At 41.9% G+C, this 20,118-nt stretch overlaps 1 protein-coding gene across 1 annotated transcript in view; it reads right to left on the bottom strand.

The window, feature by feature from the left end:
- The window catches only part of CEP89 (centrosomal protein 89), a 106,249-nt gene that overhangs the window by 71,514 nt on the left and 14,617 nt on the right, over nucleotides 1–20,118 (bottom strand). Inside the window, exons 5-9 of the mRNA XM_090062694.1 lie at nucleotides 19,508–19,613; nucleotides 15,034–15,062; nucleotides 10,577–10,631; nucleotides 8,605–8,823; nucleotides 7,102–7,244 (exon numbers count right to left, since the gene is read on the bottom strand). Of these exons, the coding sequence (XP_089918820.1) occupies nucleotides 7,102–7,244; nucleotides 8,605–8,823; nucleotides 10,577–10,631; nucleotides 15,034–15,062; nucleotides 19,508–19,613 (552 nt within the window). The remainder of the gene's footprint in view (nucleotides 1–7,101; nucleotides 7,245–8,604; nucleotides 8,824–10,576; nucleotides 10,632–15,033; nucleotides 15,063–19,507; nucleotides 19,614–20,118) is intronic.

The following is a 20,118-nucleotide window of genomic DNA, read 5'->3' as shown; positions in this document are numbered from 1 at the left end:
TCATATGTAAAGCTTGCATTTCCACTTTCCTTAGATTACTACTTGCTTTTTCCAAAACAGTGATAAACACTTTAAAATACACATGGTATTGACAGCAACTATAAAAAATATATTTTAAGATATAGAAGCGCAGTTGACTCTCATAGTCATTGTCATATCCTTAATAAGAACAATAAGAACAAAAAGGCTTTAGCTGAGAAATATCAAGAAGAATAGAAGTATCTCTAGGGAGTACAGATGTGGGATTTGCTGTCAAGAAGAATTAGCAGGTGGCAAGGTGGTTCTGCTGCAGATTGGCTGTTTCATCTTCTGTAAACAGCTTAGTGAATAGAAGTTTCAATCACAGTTCACTGAGCTTTTCAGCATTTGCTGTGGATGGATAGCAATGAATTGTGGAAAAAGGAGGAGCAGCTGAACAGAACTGCCAGCTTGCATATAATTTATTTTTTTCCTTATAACGAACAGCAAAACAGCTAAAATGTCGAGTCTAAGTCTTTAAATGGAATATTTTAAAAGCAGAAGCATTTTCCCAGCTTGATGGACTTTCCCTAACAGCATTTACTTTGTAAATCAGTCACACAACCATTCAGATCTTACATTTGTTATACCTTTTGAGGGAAAATCAAATGACAAGTTCCCTGAAATTTAAATATGAATATCAAGTTACCTCAGACACCTTTTCTACAGCTGATGCAACATTATGGACCGGCAGTAATGTTCAACTAACATCTTACAGTAGTGTAAGAATGCTGTTGTAGCCGCAGTGGCCCAGAAATTATGAGAGAGACAAGAATTTCTTAGAGTGATCTTTTATTGGACCAAGTATACAGCTGGGATAAAGTTAAGACAAGCTTTTGAATGTAAGACATTCTTCCTCGGGTTTTAACACTTGCAGAGAATTGTGTCTAAGAGGAAGGAAAGGAACAAAAAGAGTCCTAAGGCTGAGTAGGCCTCCTTCAGCCTACCAGTGCTTGCAAGTGTGGGAGGAGAAGTAGCTGGGGGAGCAGAGCATGGGTTTGATTGTGCACAGCTTGTTTGGAGTTTACAAACTGTTACAACATATGAAAGAAATGTTGTGAATAGAAGCCTAATAATAACCTAAAAACCAGAAAGGGGAGCATTTTTTCCTTTTACACTTGGCTTCCTCAGGGCTTTCTTTCTAAGGGTTCAGATACAGAACGTTCTGATTTTATCTCAATACAACACGGGGAGCTGACTTCTCTTACCTTGAGAACAATTATACTAGCCATGGTTCACGCGCTAGTGGAATAATACCTCCCTGTGAGGGCAAATAGCACCTACACCCGAAAACTGGAGACTACCCTGAATTCTGCACTGTGAACAATAAAGTGCCTGTCTGGCATACACTGAATGGGAAGACATGTTCATCTTGGCAGGAATCCCCCCTTATAACATCAAGACGTCTGGAATACTGTTTGACCTGGAAACCAAAGCCCAAACAGGAAGATCCTCCACTACATGACATGATTGAAAAATGCAGAAACGTCTAAGAAGCAGAAAACCACTACCAGTATCCACCAGGAAGTAGGAGACACCATGGTTTCAGAGAAGGTCGGAAGAGCAATGGAATCACAACTACACCCCACTGCACAACTACATACAACTACCATCCCCACACCTCATGGCCATAAACTTCCACATAAGGCATGGGTAAATCTGAATCACCTGTGATCAGGCTATGGAGCCTTCAATAAAATCAAACATAAAATGGGCCTTACAAACTCATTATTGGGGGTAATACACAGATACAATTAAGTATCAGGTAACAAAGGATCAAATAGCATAACTCCTCAAAGCACAGGGGAAGAATAAAGCTCCAGGCCCAGACAGAATACCAGTGGAAGTTTACATTGATAACATCAAATGGTGGACTCTGATCTTGGAAAAATGGTGTAGCTCTATAACTGAGTTGGGCCAAATCTCATATTTGAAAGGGAGTATTACTGTACCAATTTTCAAGAAAGGTTTGAAAGATAAACCAGAATCTTATCATCCTATAAGTCTGATAAACATTTCAGCTAAAATTTTTGGGTGCCATTTGTTATATCATCTCATAGCATGGGTAAAAGGGGAAAACTTATTACGTGAACATCAGACCAGATTTAGGGGCAAATATTCCACTATTGATAACATATTTAATCTTCAATTTTTGAGATGTAAGTATACGCGAATGCGCAAACCAGCACTGTATATTGCATTTGTAGATTTCATAAGAGCCTTTAAGAGAATAGATAGAAATAAACTTTGGGAGAAAATGATAAATTATGGGACTGACCCTTCTCTCTTGCATTTGTTGATAAAATATTGTAAAGATACACAGGCCAAGTTAGGTGGGGCTCGAATGGTGAATTTACACAAAAAATTCACATACATCCTTGTCTCTAACCCCTTTTTGTATTTTGGCTCCTTTATTATTTAATCTTTACATGAATGATATTGAAAATATGCAGGATGCACATTTTCATTACCCAAAACTATTAGCAACCCCAATTCCTATTTTAATGTATGCAGATGACACATATTCTCAAGAACTCCTACTGGATTACAGAGAGCTATTGCAACTTCTGAGTATCTTTGTGGACAAAATAACTTAAAGATACATTATTTTAGATTTATCGTAATTTATTGGGGAAGCAGTGTGATGAAATATTTATGGAATATGGGGGGAACCAAACTTGAAGCTGCTTGACAATCACCTTGCTGGGGTTGTTTGACCCCAGTACTTTTTCCTGCCATGGCAGGGGGTCAGACTTGATGATCTGCTCAGGTCCTTTCTGACCCTACTAACTATGAAACTATTAAAACCTACAGATATTTGGGTGTCTTATCACAGCTTCTCCATCATGGAAGCATCATATTCAGTCAGTTAAAATTAAGGCAGCCCAGTTGGCTGTAGCTATAAAAAAAAATTGTATGAAACCACAGCAGGGCAATCAGTCCAAACTCCTATATCAGCATACAAAGCCAAAGTTACCTCTCAGATCTTATATGGCACCGAAGTATGGGGTTATCCCACTAGTAATGATGTAGACATACCTCAGAACAAGTTTTTTAGGTCTCTTCCTCCCTCAACGCCTGCATCTTTTCTGAGATGAGAGATGGGATTGGATTCTATTTTAATTAATATTATTATTAGAATGGTGGGATTTTGGTTTAAGATCCTGACCCTTTTACCATCTTGTCTGCTTAAATTATGCTACATAGAAGATATTAATAATCCCCCTCCTCTCCAATCACCTTGGTTAGCTTTTCTTTCCTGCTTTTGCACTTTCTGGGATGGGATACTATCTCAAAGATCCTTCTCCCACATAGAAAAGGTTCGGGTTTTCCAGAGGATATGAGATATTGCCAGGCAGAATGATTTTGCAGTAGCTAAGGCTACTTGCACTGCCCCTTTATATACTCTTTGGAAATTAGACTGGGGGGAGAAAGGTATCTACAGTTGGATCTCAATAATAAATGGTGATCCTCTTTGACTAGACTCAGGACCGAACAGATGTCCGCAGCTGTTCTGGCTGGATGTAGATTTTCCATCACAAGGGCTAAAAAATGTTGCCAGTCTAGGAGTTGTGAAAGATACCATTCACTAAGTACTAGAATGTTCTTTATATAATGACATAAGGAGAACCTATTTATTACTGTACTTGCAGAAATTGATACACTTTTCAAACGCAGGGAAATTAATCTGGCTTTTACAGCAAACGGATCCAAATGTAATAAGCTGCCTTGCAATTTTCACTTACTAGGCTGAGGCAATTCGAGTTAAATATCCTTTATTACTGATATGAGTGATACATTTTAACATCAGACTTGATTTTATTGTCTCAATTGTGGATCTATTTACAACAATATTATAGATTCATGTCTTGATTTACTACTATATATTAATCATGATTTTATGTTGGTGGGGTCTATTTTTAGTATAATATTTATAATTTGGTCACTTTGTTCAAACTTATTCATATTATGGGTATATGTGTGTTATGTTGTTTTCAGGAGCACGGCATTTAGCCAGAATCCTTAATAAATTGAATTGAAAATTAAAACTCACCATTGTGCTTGTGTGGCAAAGGAAATCAGACAGCCCAACATACACTGACTGCCCTCTATATGGTCCACCAGAGGGAGCGAACAGTCTGAAAGATTGCAGTAATAGTGATGGATCTACTCTTAAATGGGTGGAGGAGTTGACCTTCTGAAGTCATACACAAGACGACCCAGAGCCACCCACAAGATAAAACAGGTATTTTTAAGATTTGTTTTTCCTATAGTAGGTGACTTGGTAATACACAACTTGCTAAACAAAACCCCTCAACCCACCAATATGTTTTATGTGGACAGACCCTCGTGTCTTTGCTAAGTCCCAGTGAAGCCTGTGGGACTCTACATGGGCATTTTGATTCAAGGACTGAAGCCCGACTTGAATGGGACTATTCCCAACAGCAGTGGCATATGAGAGAGGATGGAGAGAATGATCTTTGTAAACCCTTTGGGCAAATGGTTGCCCATGAATGCTGAAGACTAGGACTGATGGCCCAGGAGACTCCTTCCAGTGCATCATGGGGAGGAACAAAGGGGAAGACCCCAAAGAGCCAGGCGGGAGCTCTGGGGTCAGGAATCCTCAGAAGCAAACAAAAGTAAAAGAAAAGAAAATGATGCCTTTTTACCTGCAGCAGGATCCGCAGCGAAGCCGGAGCTGGAGGTGGGACCCGTGCGGCTCGTTAGCCGCATCTTTATACAGTTGCGGACGGCTGATGACATCAGCTGCAGGAGCTGGCCGGCAGGGACAAAAGGAGCAGCCGGCAAGGAAGGGGGCGGATGGAAACCCGCAGGAGCGCCAGCAGGGAAGGTTCTTCCTGAACCCCTATGGGGGAGGAAAAGCGCAGGAAGTTGCCCCTCCCAGCACAGGAGGACGCAGCAAAGCCCGCCACGGGGAAGACGTTGCCAGAGGCAGCGCAGGGAGTGAGGGACCAGAGGCATTTCTTCCTGATCGGGGACCCAGATTGGAAGGCACCAAGGAGCAGGAGGATCTCGACGCCAGGGGTTACCACCGAGGAGCCGGAGGGTCCAGCATATACCAAGATGCCAGACCAGGTGGGACTGTTGAGGGCTCCAGAAGACTCGAGGAGGAGCCTCAGGTGGGAGACAAAGGGCACAAGCAGCGTGAGGGGCTGCAGAATATGGGCCCTAGTGGCATAGAGCCACCCCAACGGGTGACGTGGGGACAGGTGTATGGAGAAGGACCACCACGGGTCCAGCAAACCCACAGGCTGGGCGAAGAGGGAAGAGGAGTACGGAGTAGCCTGCAGACGAGCCCTGACCCATTTTAGGGCCAAATAGGGGCCTTGGGTACCGGGGGCCCAACACTGGTGGTTAGGCCAAGGGAGCAGGTGATAAGGGGGCAGCGGGCCTCTCTTAATGTCTCAGCGGGTTTTTTTGTATTTTACTGGTGGAGGGGTTGTGGTGCAGGGCATGTGGAGCCCGAGTGTTGTTTAAACCTAAAGGTGGTTTACAGCCTCAGGGAAGGATAGGGAGCTGCGAGGCACAGAGAGTATATTGGGGGTTAGGCCCTGCAGGGCGATAGGACCATCTCTGCAAACGCACATGGGACCTCAACAAGAGGGGAACTGGCCTGAAGGACATCTGGAACCCGTCAAGGCAGGGTGTAAGGGCGAGATAGAGGGGCGGTGGAGCCTTGCAGAAAATCACCAGACAGATGTCCCATAGTCAAGAGACCCTGGTGGTCGGACACCCCAGACTGGAACAAGATCTGAAGTTGTGGCAGGTAAGATTGGGGAAAGACTACACTGGAAGGAGACACCCACTCGGCGGAACATCAGGGATGGACAGACGAACACCACCAAACATCCAGGCCCGAGTGGCACGTGACCAGATGTTCAAGGCCAGACAGGCACACAGTGCTATGTTCCTTTATAAGTAGGATCATTCAGTAGGTTTTTTAGACCAAGCACTAAGGAACTTGTACACACGCTGTCTGTGACCAACTGAAGATATCAGAAACAAACAGACATTGTTTCCCTTTTACATTAATTATACAATAAGTTGTACTGACTGCATGCTATAGTTTCTGAAATATGAACAAATTAGAGTATAGTTAATACAGAATTTCTATGTACTGAAAAAAAATCACTGGTATGAGTATGCCCATTAAAAAAAATCACTACTTCTTATCTTCCTCAAAACAACATCAAAGCATGAAATATCTATGCAATTAGTCAATATTTCAGTCTAGAACAGTGGTGCTCAACATATGGTCCCTGGGCTGGAGGCAGTCAGCATGTCAGTGTGGCCCCTGCCAGAGCTCATCAGTATGTCACCACTGGTCCTAGCCAGGACCACCACTTCCACAACTCTGGAGCCCAGGGGTCAACACTACCACCCACTCATTCCTCCTGAATTCAGCTGCAGGAGAAAAGAAGAGATCAGTGGCAGCAGATTCACCCCTGGGCTCTGAGGCTGCAAAAAAGCAGTGGCTCTGGCCAAAACCCATGCTACCAACTGGTGAACTCAGACAGCACATTAGACATGTGGAGTTCAGGCAGGGCCAGATTAAAGAATAAGCAAACTAGGCAGATGCATAAGGTCAGTAAGAAGGGGTTCAGTTGTGTTTATTTTGCTGCAGCAGTGCTGCCAGGCTCCTTCTCCCTTCTACGGGTACAGGCTGCTCCCCTATACAAAGCAACTAGGAGCATAGTGTGTTTGCCTAAGGCCCACAAAAAGATTAATTTGGCCCTGAGTTTAGATAATGCTCTTCTCGTGTCCCCTGGCCCATTTCTGGGGGCTGAGACAGCATGAGCACTAAGGCTTATGGCTCAAGGTTGCAAGTCCAAAGCCACAGCAGAAGAACTTATGGCCAGCCTGTCAGATTCCAACAAATTCTGTTAAATACCTTGTCACAAGGACATGGAAAAGGAAAAGGAAGGAAGGCCCACTTCTGATATTAATGTTTGGACTGCTTGTAAAAAAAGAAAAAAAAAAAAGGCTGAGCACCATGGATCTTGAAGATATGAGGATTTTCAACAATCAAGTAATAGTTGTATTTATAATCAGAAACCTTACCTCTTCTTGAGACAATGGCCTGAATTTAGTTTGATAACGACTCAATTCTACATTCAAACGATGAACAGTCATTTTCAAGCCATCATTTTCATCCACCAGTTCCTGGGCTTGTTCTCTTAATGAAAGCAATTCTGCAACTTCCTCTACATTTAAAAAATAAAAAATAAATCAACATACTCCTGCGAAAATACAAAACCCTTGCACATTAACTGATGAAATGCTAAAAGTCTTTAGGAAGATTGAAAAATTGTATGATAACTTCTCTTGACAAGTACTGTAACTGTATAAATACACGATAAAATAAACATATTATAAATTAATCAGATTCCAAAGAAGAAAATAACAAAAAAAAGTCTATTTCTTATGTTATATAGAGTAATAACTTGTTCATTTGGGGTTGTATAGGAGCCCCAAGTAGTATTCCTACATTTAATACTTACATATCTCAAACAATTTAAATACCTGGAAATGATACACTAACTGTATATGATTTTTATTGGTTTCATTTGATATATTCTATTGAAACATCCCCAAACTAGATTTCTACCTACTGCTAAAAATGATAGTAAACAACAAAGAAAGATAGTGTCTTTTTTTTTTTTTTAAACAGTGGAAAAGGATACTTCATTAGTTCTAGGTAATTTAAATTAATGTCTTTTCCTGCCCAAAAGGAAACTTTATCTCTATGGACTCCTGTGTTCCAAAGAGTCTACAAAGGAACAAAAAAAAAACACGTTTCATTTGAACATCGTACATGCTATAAAAGTACTATTAAATGTGGTCATTGGTAAAGCACTTCAGAAGAGTCCAACTATGCTCTCATTTCTGTAAAACAGATTTCTGTCACTGACAGTAACGAAAGCTAGATTTGGTTAAAATGCTGAATCACCAAAAATGTGCTCATCAAGGCGATTCTGTCTAATTCACTATTAACATGGAAGAGGGACTGCCACGAAATGAAACTGGAATACTTGTAATTTTACTTATCAGCATGCAGTGCTGGTAGGCTACTTCAGTGGCCAAAGGCCTGCAAACAGTTACAAAATATTAATACAGTTTCCTGTTACAGCTTTTCCTTTAACTTGAGTAATAATGCTAATGTATTGCTTTGGGATGCAGGGACCTGCAGGTAAAAACTCCATCTGTAGTGAACCCCATCTATAGTGAAACTATTTATTAGAATATAAAAGACTCAAAAATAATTTCCTAATATCATCTGGTCTACTAGTAGAACTTTCAGAGGGCCTCCTGAACACTGACATTTTTATGAAACTTCAGACATCAAATCCACTTGCAGATATTGAACTTATTAGAACTAGCAGTTATTTAGTAAAAAGAGCAGAATATACACTGTTATCCTAGTGAACTATTTCTGTCTGACAACTGTTGGGATCAGTTTATGTGGACACTCTATTAATGAGGGGAGATGTCTTGAAGGAGTTAGAAAACTAAAACAATATGAACTTTTCCTTCAACTAAACCTATTCTAAATTTATTCCTTACCTTCCCTTTGTGGCTTCTCTGCAGCTTCTTTAAGTTTTCCATTTTCTTTTTCCAGTCTCCTAAGTTTTACCTGCAGTTCCTTCATTTGTTGTTTTAATTCCTCAACTTGCCACAACATGGTCTGGTTTGCATTGTTTAGAGACCAATTTTCTTGTTTTAGTTCTTGGAACTTCTCTTTAGTTTTACCCATCCACACTTGTCGTGCCCGAGCAGCTACATCTATCAATAATATAAATAAAACACATTATATAAAACAAAGTATTTAGGTGGTATTCAAATTTCTCTGCACTATGTTATTAGCTCAAAAGGAAAAAATAAACTTCTTTTCACAAATTCCCATTACTGTATTACCAAAAATAATTTTATTAGCTAGGATAATAAATGTCAACTAAGTGGAATCTATGTTAAATTTTAAGAAGTGAATATTTGGCAAGTGAATAAAATCATAGGACACAGGATTTTGGGAACATAGATTATGAAAAAATATGAAGTGGGAAAGTAGTTGCATAACAGGAATGCATCTTTTAGTTTCATAGTTGGTAGGGCTGGAAGGGACCTGAGCAGATCATCGAGTCCGACCCCCTGCCATGGCAGGAAAGAGTACTGGGGTCAAACGACCCCGGCAAGGTGTTCATCTAGCCTCCTCTTAAAGACCCCCAGGGTAGGAGTCAGCACTTCTCTTGGAAGTTGGTTCCAGATCCTAGCCGCCCTAACAGTGCAGTAGCACCTCCTGATGTCTAGTCTGAATCTACCCTCTCCATTAGTCCCACTGAAGATCTCTCTCTCTAACCATCTCCCTAGAAGGACAAGTGGTTACTTACAAAGGGGCCACAGCAATACCTATCCCAGCAACCAGAATGTGTTGCCTTGGTGGGTTGGTTAGGCACGCTACGCTTTTGTTGGCACACTGAGTTCTCATGTCTCTGTTGGCATAAAGTTAGAATCCATCCCCTGCTTTCATTATCAGACTCCACAGCAAGGGCCCTGAGAATAAGTCAGTTGTGCATATGTCTAAATCTAGCCTAAGTTATATAACAGGTTGCAGAAGTTCCTACTTGAAGAACATGAAGCTAGCTGTTTGTACCTGTTCAAAGGTAAGAGGTGGCTATAATTAGAAAAAGAGGCTTGCCTATATGAAAGCCACTAGACTGTAATTGGATATGGTAGGAATTATTAACCTTTAGCAAATATGAGGCTGTGCCAGCTATCTGCAAAGGACAGAACCATGTAAAAGAAACAAAATGAAAGATCATAAACATGAAAATGCATAATGATGTGATGAACATTATGCATTAAAAACCTGAAGGGTATTATGCCTGGAATTGTTGAATAAATGTAACAATCCACAGAGTCAGCAATGGGTGTCAATGAAAACAGTGCTATGTATGCAAGAACTGCCTCATTTTATCTTGCACCACTTCAGTTATATTTATGCAAGTAGCAATGGTAACACTTTCTAATGTACACAAACTTGGGAAGTAGACGGAAGGACATATGTGACAATAATACCTTACTCCATGTAACAAATATTCATTCTATTGGACTGTTAACTACTGGCTTTGTATTTCTTAACAGCTCTATCTGTAACCTACTTCTTTGGGAGATCTGGTAAATATGCTTTATTTCTGATACAAATGATGGCTTCTTAATTTATCAGCAGAGGTGATTTTATCACTGAAAAGTGATGGTAGCCAATACATATTTTCTTCACCTAAAATAAGCAAATCGGCCAAAATATACTACTACTGTTCACATTTGGAAAATAAGAACATATATAAATAGCTAATGCATAGAAAAGCCTGGAGCTACTGCTCTTATACACAAAGTAGTCAATATTTTACTACCTCTAGTATAGAAGTATAACTTTATCCCAAATCAACCACAATGTGTAAAAATTTTAAAAATCATTTCAGTGTATTTAATCTCTAAAGTAAAGGGATTCATAGTAATGTCAAACATAAAATGACAGTACCTGGGGATGGTGGAGGCTTTTCACTTACTGGCTTTTCAACTGACAATTTTTCCTCCTAGGAGAAAAGGGGTGGTGGGGGAAGAGAGAGAGAGAATGTGTTTAGTTTTTAAAGGAACCTAATAGTATCACTCTCAAAAACAGAAAATACAATATTTAGCAAACATGTAAGAATGAACTATTATACAGTTACAATACTGTAGCCCTTACTCTAATCATATTTGGGTACTCTCATATATAACCTGATGGCAAAATAAACCATAAGAGGAAAATTGTGGCCTTTAAAAAAGAACTCAGTCCATAAGTCTATTTCAGCTTCTGCTATTTACTCTGTTCCTGTTGGTGGCAAGCAATTTTACTGTATTTACCTGAATCTAAGACAACTTTGAATTCAAGACAACTGCTCCAATAATAAGATTTTCTATATAGAAAATTTCTTGTAATTTTTCAGGTACAGAATTGAATTATCAAAGGGTTGTATTAAATGCATGCCTCCCACTGCTACAGTGGGGAAGGAAGCAGCAGGGGTGCACGCAGGGGAGTTGAGGGGCAAGCGGCCCCTATCATTTGTCCCCTCTGTAGCCTGCCTACCACAGCAGTGCCTGTGACCGTCACCTGCCTCCCCTGGTACCTGCCACACACAGTCCACCTCCTTCCTATAAACTCCTGTCCTAAATCAGGATCGGAATCAAAGCCACAGCAGTCACCTGCCCCACCCCGTACCACCTTGTACTTAAATCCAACATAAGGAGCCCTTTTTTTCCCTCATGCTGAACAGGGTAAAGAAACCCTAGTTTTAGAGTTGAGTAAATACAGTAATCTCTCTGCACATAAGCTTATCTGCCTATAAAACAGAATAGCAGTAGTGCTTTATGTAGTATTTACCAGTGGTTATACCAAATCTTTTCTTCTTATTGTTAATCCTTGATAAAAGGAGGAAAAGTTCAAAGGCAGAAGGAAGGAGGGAAGGAAGGACGGATGGACAGAAGAAAGGAAGGACGGACAGATGGACATTTGCTTACAATAGCACCCACAATAGTTACATGGTCCACTGAAATGAATGCCTACATGAATGCACCTATAAATGCATCCACATAGCAGCTGCATTGTTTAGAGACCAATTTTCAGAACTTAGAAACGCTGGGTGTCTGTAGGTGTGCCTGAAGGCTGCTAAAATGCACTGTAATTACAGCTAATTGGCACGCTCCAGCCAGCCTCTGCATCTCATGCATCAGTGTCCCCACACTTCAAAATGGCAGCAGGGGCCCTTTAATTAAAGCTCATTTGATCTTTTAGTTAAAGGGCCCCCACTGCCATTTTGAAATGTGGGGACACTGATACATGAGATGCTACAGGCACTTTAATTAGAGCGGCTCTTGGAGTTGCTTAATTAAAGTACTAAAAATCCCTACACAGTGCTAACAACCACTTACTAGTCACAGTTGTATGGTCAAGTAGTATTTGTTGGCAAAATCTGTGGAGAATTCCTATCCAGTAAGTGTGGCAGAAGACCAGCTTGGCTTAGCAGGGAACTCTTCAGTAAACTAATTCATGAAAAGGAAGCTTATAAGAAGTGGAAACCGGGACAAACAACTAGGGAGAAGTATAACAGCACTGTTCAGGCATGCAGGGATGAAGCCAGGAAGGCCAAAGCACAACTGAAGTTGCAGCTGGCAAGGGATGTGAAAGCTAACAAGAAGGGTTTCCACAAGTATGTTGGTAGCAAGACGAGGATCAGGGAAAGTGTGGGTCCCTTACTGAGTGGGGGAGGCAATCTTGTAACAGGATAAAGAAAAGGCTGAAGTGCTCAGTGCCTTCTTTGCCTCACTCTTTATGCATAAGGTCAGCTCCCAGACTACTGTAACTGGCAACACAGTTTGGGGAGGAGGTGAGCAGCACTCAGTGGTGAAAGAACAAGTTAGGGGCTATTTAGAGTAGCTGGACTTCCAAATCCATGGGGCTGGGTGGGATGCACCCAGGGTTGCTAGGTGAGTTGGCAGATATGATTGCAGAGCCATTGACCATCATCTTGGAAAATTCATGGTGATCAGGAGATGTCCCAGATCATTGGAAAAGGGCAAACGTAGTGCCCATCTTTAAGAAAGGAAAAAAGGAGGATCTAGGGAACTACAGACTAGTCAGCCTCACCTCAGTCCCTGAAAAAATCATGGAGCAGATCCTCAAGGAATCCATTTCTAAGGACTTGGAGGAGAAGAAGGTGATTAGGAGCAGTCAGCACAGATTCAACAAAGGCAAGTCATGCCTGACCAACCTGATTGCCTTCTTTGAGGAGATGATTGGCTCTGTGGATTCAGGGAGACCAGTGGGTGTGACATACCTTGATTTTAGCAAGGCTTTTGATATGGTCTCCCACAACATTCTCGCAGGCAAGCTAAAGTATGGGCTGGATGAATGGACTATAAGGTGGACAGAAAACTGGCTGAAGCATTGGGCTCAGAGAGTAGTAACCAATGGCTTGATGTCTAGTTGGCAGCTGGTATTGAGTGGAGTGCCCCAGGGGTTGGTCCTGGGGCTGGTTTTGTTCAATGTCTTCATCAACAACCTGGAAGATGGCATAGAGTGTACCCTCAACAAGTCTGCAGATGACACCAAGCTGGGGGGAGTAGTAGATATGCTGGAGAGTAGGGCTAGGATTCAGAGTGACCTAGACAAATTGAGGGAACTGGGCTTATTTAGTCTAGAGAAGAGAAGACAGAGGGGATTTAATAGTAGTTTTCAACTACCTGAAGAGGGGTTCAAAAGAAGATGGAGCTAGAGTGTTCTCAGTGGTGGCAGATGACAGATCAAGGAGCAATGTTTTCAAGTTGCAGCAGGGAAGATTAGGTTAGATATGAAGAAGAATTTTCTTAGTAGGAAGGTAGTAAAACACTGGAACAGGTTAGTGTAGTGGAATCTCCATCTTTGGAGGTTTTCAAGATCCAGCTAGCCAAAGCTTTGACCCAGATGATCTAGTTGGGGGTGGTCCTTCCTAGAGCAAGGGGTTGGACTAGATGACTTCCTGAGGTCCCTTCCAACACTAGTTTTCTATGATCTTCAACAAAATAACTGACAAAGTAATAGGTAGCCATCTCCTCCATCTACTTCTTACTACCTACAGACCTCCCTACGTGTACTCTGTATTGTTGCCAACCTACTAGGACAAGAAGAAACTGAAGCTACTTCCAGAGTTATGGTTTGTTTTGTCGCTTTAATTTTGATATCTTAAAATGTATAGAAGTTGTCAGTTTGTGGACTGTCGTGTATGTTTTCTTGAGTTTGTTTTGCTGATATGGCATGTATAATTTCTAAAGAAAGGAAGTGTCAAGCTGTACTTAGCCTTATCATCCTTACGTTCATATGCATTGGAGTGTTTGATGTAAGAGGTATTTCTTCTATGCTATAAGAGGGCCAGGATTGCACAGTATGATAATGACTTTCACAAGAGAAAACAATGAATTTCATTGGCACCTAGGAGAGCCACAAGGCCTAAACAGATGAAGAATGATGACCAATGGGTGGATCTACACATGAAATTAACGCAACACAATAAACTCTGGACCTGTTTGTGCTAGAGTTAACTGCTCCCAGGCACAGTGTCTACACATGTGCCTGGGACCACAGCAGTTTGAGCTGGGGTGGAACAGCCCTGTGCTGGCAGAGGGCTCAGTGAGGGGTCAGCCATGGGCCAGAGGGGCTGGCTGGGATACGAGGGTGCAGACCCTGCAAACCCATGGAGCTAGGCAGCAGGCAGCCCCTGCACTTTAGCACCCTCATGCCCCAGCCAGCCTCTCTAACCATCTACTCATGCTGTTTCAGCACAGTTACTTCCTGCACTGTAAGGGAACTGTTCCCCAACAGTACTATCTTACAGAGGATTAATTTACTGTGCCCTAATACCAGTACAGATATAGACAGTGACACTTTACTGCAGAGCTAATTAGTCAACTCCACAGTAAAGTGCATGTGTACATGCACCCACTGAGAATTAGCATTTGACATCATTTGGTTTCCTTGAGTCCCTTGCAGAGGTGCTCCGAGGCACAGGAAGTGGGCCCTTCCAGAACACTAGATACAAAACCTCTCAACTTCAGTGAAATTTGTATTATAATCTGAATTTTATGACTCGGAGCCACTTCTTGTTCTTACACGTTGCCTATTTTCACTTTGTTTCTTCCTCAGTGTTTGTCCTAATCTGTTATTTTTATGCCCTGCATTTTTGCTGTGTTTCACTTGAGGAGTGGCTGTATTTCACTAAAGGGTAAAGCAATCCCTTTATGCCATTTGTCTATAATATGTGCCTTGTGATATTTCAAATGAATGATTAGCTCTATTACCTGGTGTAAAGATTCCCAAGTGGAAACAAAGCACTTTTCATTTGAGTGATTCTTAGTCATCAGCCGTTGATAACACTTTTTAAAAGAATGTGTTGCAAATCATTATCATAATCATAGTACTCTTACCTTTAAAATCAAAGCAGGAAGTTCATCTTCTGTTAAAGAAAACAATTATAAATTTCAATCCATTCAAAATAAAAATTCTTACAAGTATGTAAAATTATAAGGATATATCTTGAGGAAATAAAAAGCTACTATAGAAGATGTTAAGAAATTCATTCTAATATAAAACACAAGAATTAGAAAATGTGCACCCTCTTCCATTATACCCTAAGACTAGTGATTCTCAACTAGGGTGGCAGTGTTAACATTGCTATGACAAGTGTACAAACATGATTCACAAGACAAACCCAATTGGTGCATCCAGACGAGCAGGAATGTGCACTTCCCCTGGAGACAAGTAGCGCAGGAATGCGCATTTCCTCTGGAGACTTGTCCCTGGGGAACACCCATGCCATGTGCGCTCTGGTGCGTGACAGATTACCACAGGTGGGGTAGGAGAAGCTGGGGCCAGCAACTGTGTTGGCCCCAGGAGCCTTACCTTGGGTCCTGGGGTCCTACAGACCTCCGGGAGCTGCAGCCATGGCACTCCTACAGCAGAAAGCCTGGCCAGTAGCTGGAGTGTAGCTTTGGCTGACCAGGCTCTGATTTTGCATGGTGCACACTGACACTGCATGCACCACCCACTTTTTTTTGGTGTGGATTTTTTGTTTGACCCTGGGACATCCCAGGATCAGAAAAAAACACTGCAAAGTAGCAGCCTCTGTGGCACCACATACCACATATTCATGCTCGTCTGGATGCACCCAGTGATTTCAAACAGGAATATGTAGTGTTAAAAATATTCTGGCCTGTTTTGTAATTTGAGTTCTTTGCAAAAAAAGGATTCCTCTATTATTTTGCTGAGGTCAATAGTAAGTGAAAACTAAGAGCTGCATTTTCTGAGGGATGCTTCACATTTATCTAGGGGTGCAACAATTCTAAAAAGGTTCAGAACCATGCCCTAGACATTATCTCACAAGACTGATATATTACACTTATTTTAGTTAACACTACAGAGACAGATATGGATGATAAGTTTGATTCCTGTCCTCCTCTTGATTGTCTTAGTATCCTCATTCAGGATTCCATCCAAAGCCCAAATGAAAGATTTCTCTTGTTTTACTGGGCTTTGATCTGACTGCTTCTCTAATCAAGGCCAATACAATTTTGTGGCATTTTCAAAGATTCTACCTTACTTGCTATATATGCCCTTATTTAATTTCCTTCTACTCTCAAACATTTCAGAGCAAAGCAATCCATTCTTGACAGATGCTTCATAAAGTCCTTTAATAGATGCTGACACCAAAGCCTACTAATAATGACATTATAAAAGTGAAGTAAAATGTTCCAAAGTTGAGTTAAGGTTCTTACTCCCTTCTCCCTTATTACCAGGGATTTGGGATTTCCATTTACCAAAGAAAAACAAAGTAAAATGCGGATATTCTCTTTAAAGGAGAAAAATAGATTTTCTCCTTAGTAAGTTTCCCCTTGTAGGCTGGCCAGAGTTCCCTGCAGGTAAGTTGGGTGGGGGCACGAGGGGAAGGATCTGAGGCCTCATAGTGAGTTGGGTAGGGCTGCGGCAGTGTGTGAGGCTTGGGGCCGGAATGCATGGCAGCAAGGCCCAGCTGGGGAGTGGGATGGAACCACAGGTGCCCTGCCTGGGGGGCAGGGATGGGGGCTGGCTCCCTGCCACTGCATGCACTACCAGTGGGGATTTTGGGGGCACATGCCCCCCCAGATGCGAGTGTGGGGCAGGGGCAGATGCAGGCTAGCGGCTCCAGCCTCAGGGCTCCCTGTCCTGCTGCCTTGGCAGTGCAGGGCTCCTGGCAGCAATACTGAGCCTCCCTACCCTGTTCTACCCTCCCATACCAGGTCCTGCTAGGCTGCAGAGGCCCTGGAAGGAGGGCAGCTGGGCAGGGAGCCTAAGCCCACAGCAGGCAGCCTACATCTGCTCCTGTCCATGGGCTCCACTCCAGTCGTGCTGCCTGTGATAGAGGGGGAGCTGGGTTCCACTCGTGGTTTCAGTTACAGCAGCCAGGGCTTGACTGTAGCTGTGGAGGCAGGGGGCTATGGACCTGGGTCCCTGGCCCCATAGCCCTGGCAGCTGGGGCCCCCCCTTCAGCAAGGCTGGGGGGGTGGGGCGCTGTGGGTGTGGAGTGAAGGACGCTGGTAGGGCCAGCAGACTCTGGGTGCAGAGTGAATGGCACCAGCAGGGCCTGGGTGGGGCGTGAGAAGCAACGGCATGGGCAGGGCACCAGCGTATCAGGGCTGCTCAGTGCCACAAAGCAGTGAGGGAGGACAGCCATAGCTGGACCAGTGTCCTGGTGAGCAAAAGCGGGCAGGGAGACCTCTGACTTTCCATGATTAAAAAACCCCAAGTCAAATGCAAAAATATATAGGTATTTAGAATTTATTTTATTACAATGATTGAGGCACTGGTAGACTTCCGATTTGCTCTAAAATTGTAAATATAACATTGTATTTAACTGATATCTGTATCTAGCCGTGTTTCATTTTAATTGTGGAAAAATGCAGATTTTGGGGTTTTTTAATCAAATAATTTGCGTTTTTATCAGAGAACTTGCAATTTTTAAACAGAGAAAACCAGGATCCCTGCTTATTACATAGCTATTATACACTGGATATATAATAGCTGGATACTGACAACATATCCAATATATACCAACAGAAATAAGTTCTACACAAAATAAAGTAGCCATGACCACCTTCATTCAAAAACAAAGGGAGAGAATCATTGCCCTTTATAGAGTTTAGAAGTCAAAACAGAGGCCAGCTACTGCTTGCAACCCAGCCCCTACCATGAACTGCAAGTCTCTGCCCCCCTGGAGCACACAAGCTGCCTGCTGATTCAAATAGCTAACACTGATGGAAAGGGTTAAATTTAACAATGACAAAGAGCAGAGAGCACTGAGCAGAGGGAATACAAGGAGCACAGCTGATTAGGACTCTGGAGACATCATCTCTGGTACCCTGTCTACTGCAGGGTGGGCTGCAGGACCTTGGGAATGCCCCCTCCAAACCTGCTGCAATCCTCTGAGCTGAGCTGCCAATAGCCAGATTCCATCTCTTTGCAGGCCAGATCAGGCTATAGGTTGCCTGATTAGAGCATCCAAACAGGAAGTGGGAGCCTTGATTAAATGTCCTCAGCCTAAGCAGATTTCAAATTCAAACCTCTTTTTTGGAGGGGAGTACCCTAACCACCTGGCTATAGGCTGTTATAGAATGCCTCTACCCCATCTCTCCTATTTGAAGCTCTTCCACTTCAAAAAAAAAAAAAAAAAAGCATTCAAAACTTACAAGGCAAAGATAAATAAAGCATCATGGAGAATTACTTTCCGTGGTTCAGTGCTTCTCAACCTTTTTAGACTCAAGATTCCCCTTGGAAAATGCCACAGTTCTTAGTTTCCACTAATTTTTTAGACTAGAGAAAAGGAGCAATTCTTCTGTTGCAAAGAACTCCAAAAGACCACAGCAGGCAGAATGTTCTTGACACTATGAATGTATGTAGTGCTGCACCCTGGTTGAGAATCACTGCTCTAACTCAATGATTAGGACTCATCTGGAAGAGGAAAAACCTTTGTTTCTATTCATGTTCAGGGTGGATTCATTTTATTCAATGACTGTTTAATGAAAAACAGTTATATAGTATGTTGAGGGAAGGTTTCAGTCATTTAACTTGCTACTATGTTTTCCTTAGTAGTTCAGTATTTTTGCGTTTTGCAAGTCTTTGTTTCTAGGCAAAATAAAAAAATAAAAATATAGGTAAAGATTATTTCCATAAAATAACTTCTGATTGAAAAATGCTGTTATCCCTGAAGATTTTCAGATCTCACATTTACTTAAGGAGTAATTATGCTAAGAAAGTTATTTAAAGATACCTCATCGTAACTTGTTTGTGTAAGGTAGAGCAGGACCTATGGTATGTTAATTAAAGATAGTAACTGCCACTGCATGCTGTTACACTACAGTAAATGTCAAGTAGCTTACCCTTCCATGAAAGTGGGGTAAGAAATCTCACATTTACTGCAGGGTAAGTGTGAGGACACCAGCTACTGAACTGCAGATACAGAGTAAATCATAGAGTAAGATTCTATACCTTAGCTTACCAGGTAAAGTAGTAACTTCTTTGTGTTCTTATACCCTAAGTAAAATTAGTATCTTCTGTAACATAAAAATGTGCTATTTTTTGGATTTTTTTTAAGTACAGAAGGACTACAGTATCTATGGGCATGCAAACTGAATTCTGTTCCTATACAACCATAAACCTCAGTGTTCACTAAATTTCAAAAGCAGAATCTTCATTTGCAAATGACTGAGTTCTTTAACAGTATTTATTTTATTGATAGTCATTTAAAATGCCTTAAATACCCTACTAAAAACTGAATTCTAGTAAGGTTAATTTATCAAAAACAAAATACAGTTTTATTTCTCTGACACATTAAAGATTAGTGCACTTCACCTTAAAACATAAGTTTACCTTCCACTTGTACATTTGACTGGTCTACTATTGTTTGAACTGCAGTTTCAGGAGAGGAAATTTCATTCTCACCCGTGTTGATGCCAGGAGAGGCTAGAAGCTTTTCCTAGGTCAAAAACATTACAAGGTAGTATCTCTAGTACACACAAATCCAGAAAACAGCCTAAAAATAGCCCATACACATAGGCATGTGCATACAATGATATCTTCATAAAGTAAATGCTGACATCACTCTCTAGAATCATAGAATCAGTAAGCGGGAAGGGACCTAGACATAGATCATCAAGTCCAACCTCCTGCCACGGGCAGGAATGAGCACTGGGGGTGGGAGGGGCCATAAGACCCCAGCCAGGTGCCTGTCCAGTCTCCTCTTGAAGATTTCCAGGGAAGGTGAGAGCACCACCTCTCTCGGAAGCCCATTCCAGGCTCTGGCCACCCTTACAGTGAAGTAGTTCTTCCTAATATCTAACCTAAACCTATCCTCCCTCAGCTTGTGGCCATTGCTCCTGGTGATTCCAAGGGGGGCCCTGGTGAACAGACTTTCCCCGAGTCCCTGCTGGTGGCCCCTGATAAGGTTGTAGGCAGCCACAAGATCCCCCCTCAGTATCCTC

Source organism: Crocodylus siamensis, chromosome 9, assembly GCF_052110815.1.
Source record: "Crocodylus siamensis isolate JL-2025a chromosome 9, ASM5211081v1, whole genome shotgun sequence".
Lineage (NCBI taxonomy): Eukaryota > Metazoa > Chordata > Crocodylia > Crocodylidae > Crocodylus > Crocodylus siamensis.
This window is presented reverse-complemented; position numbering and strand designations above follow the sequence as displayed.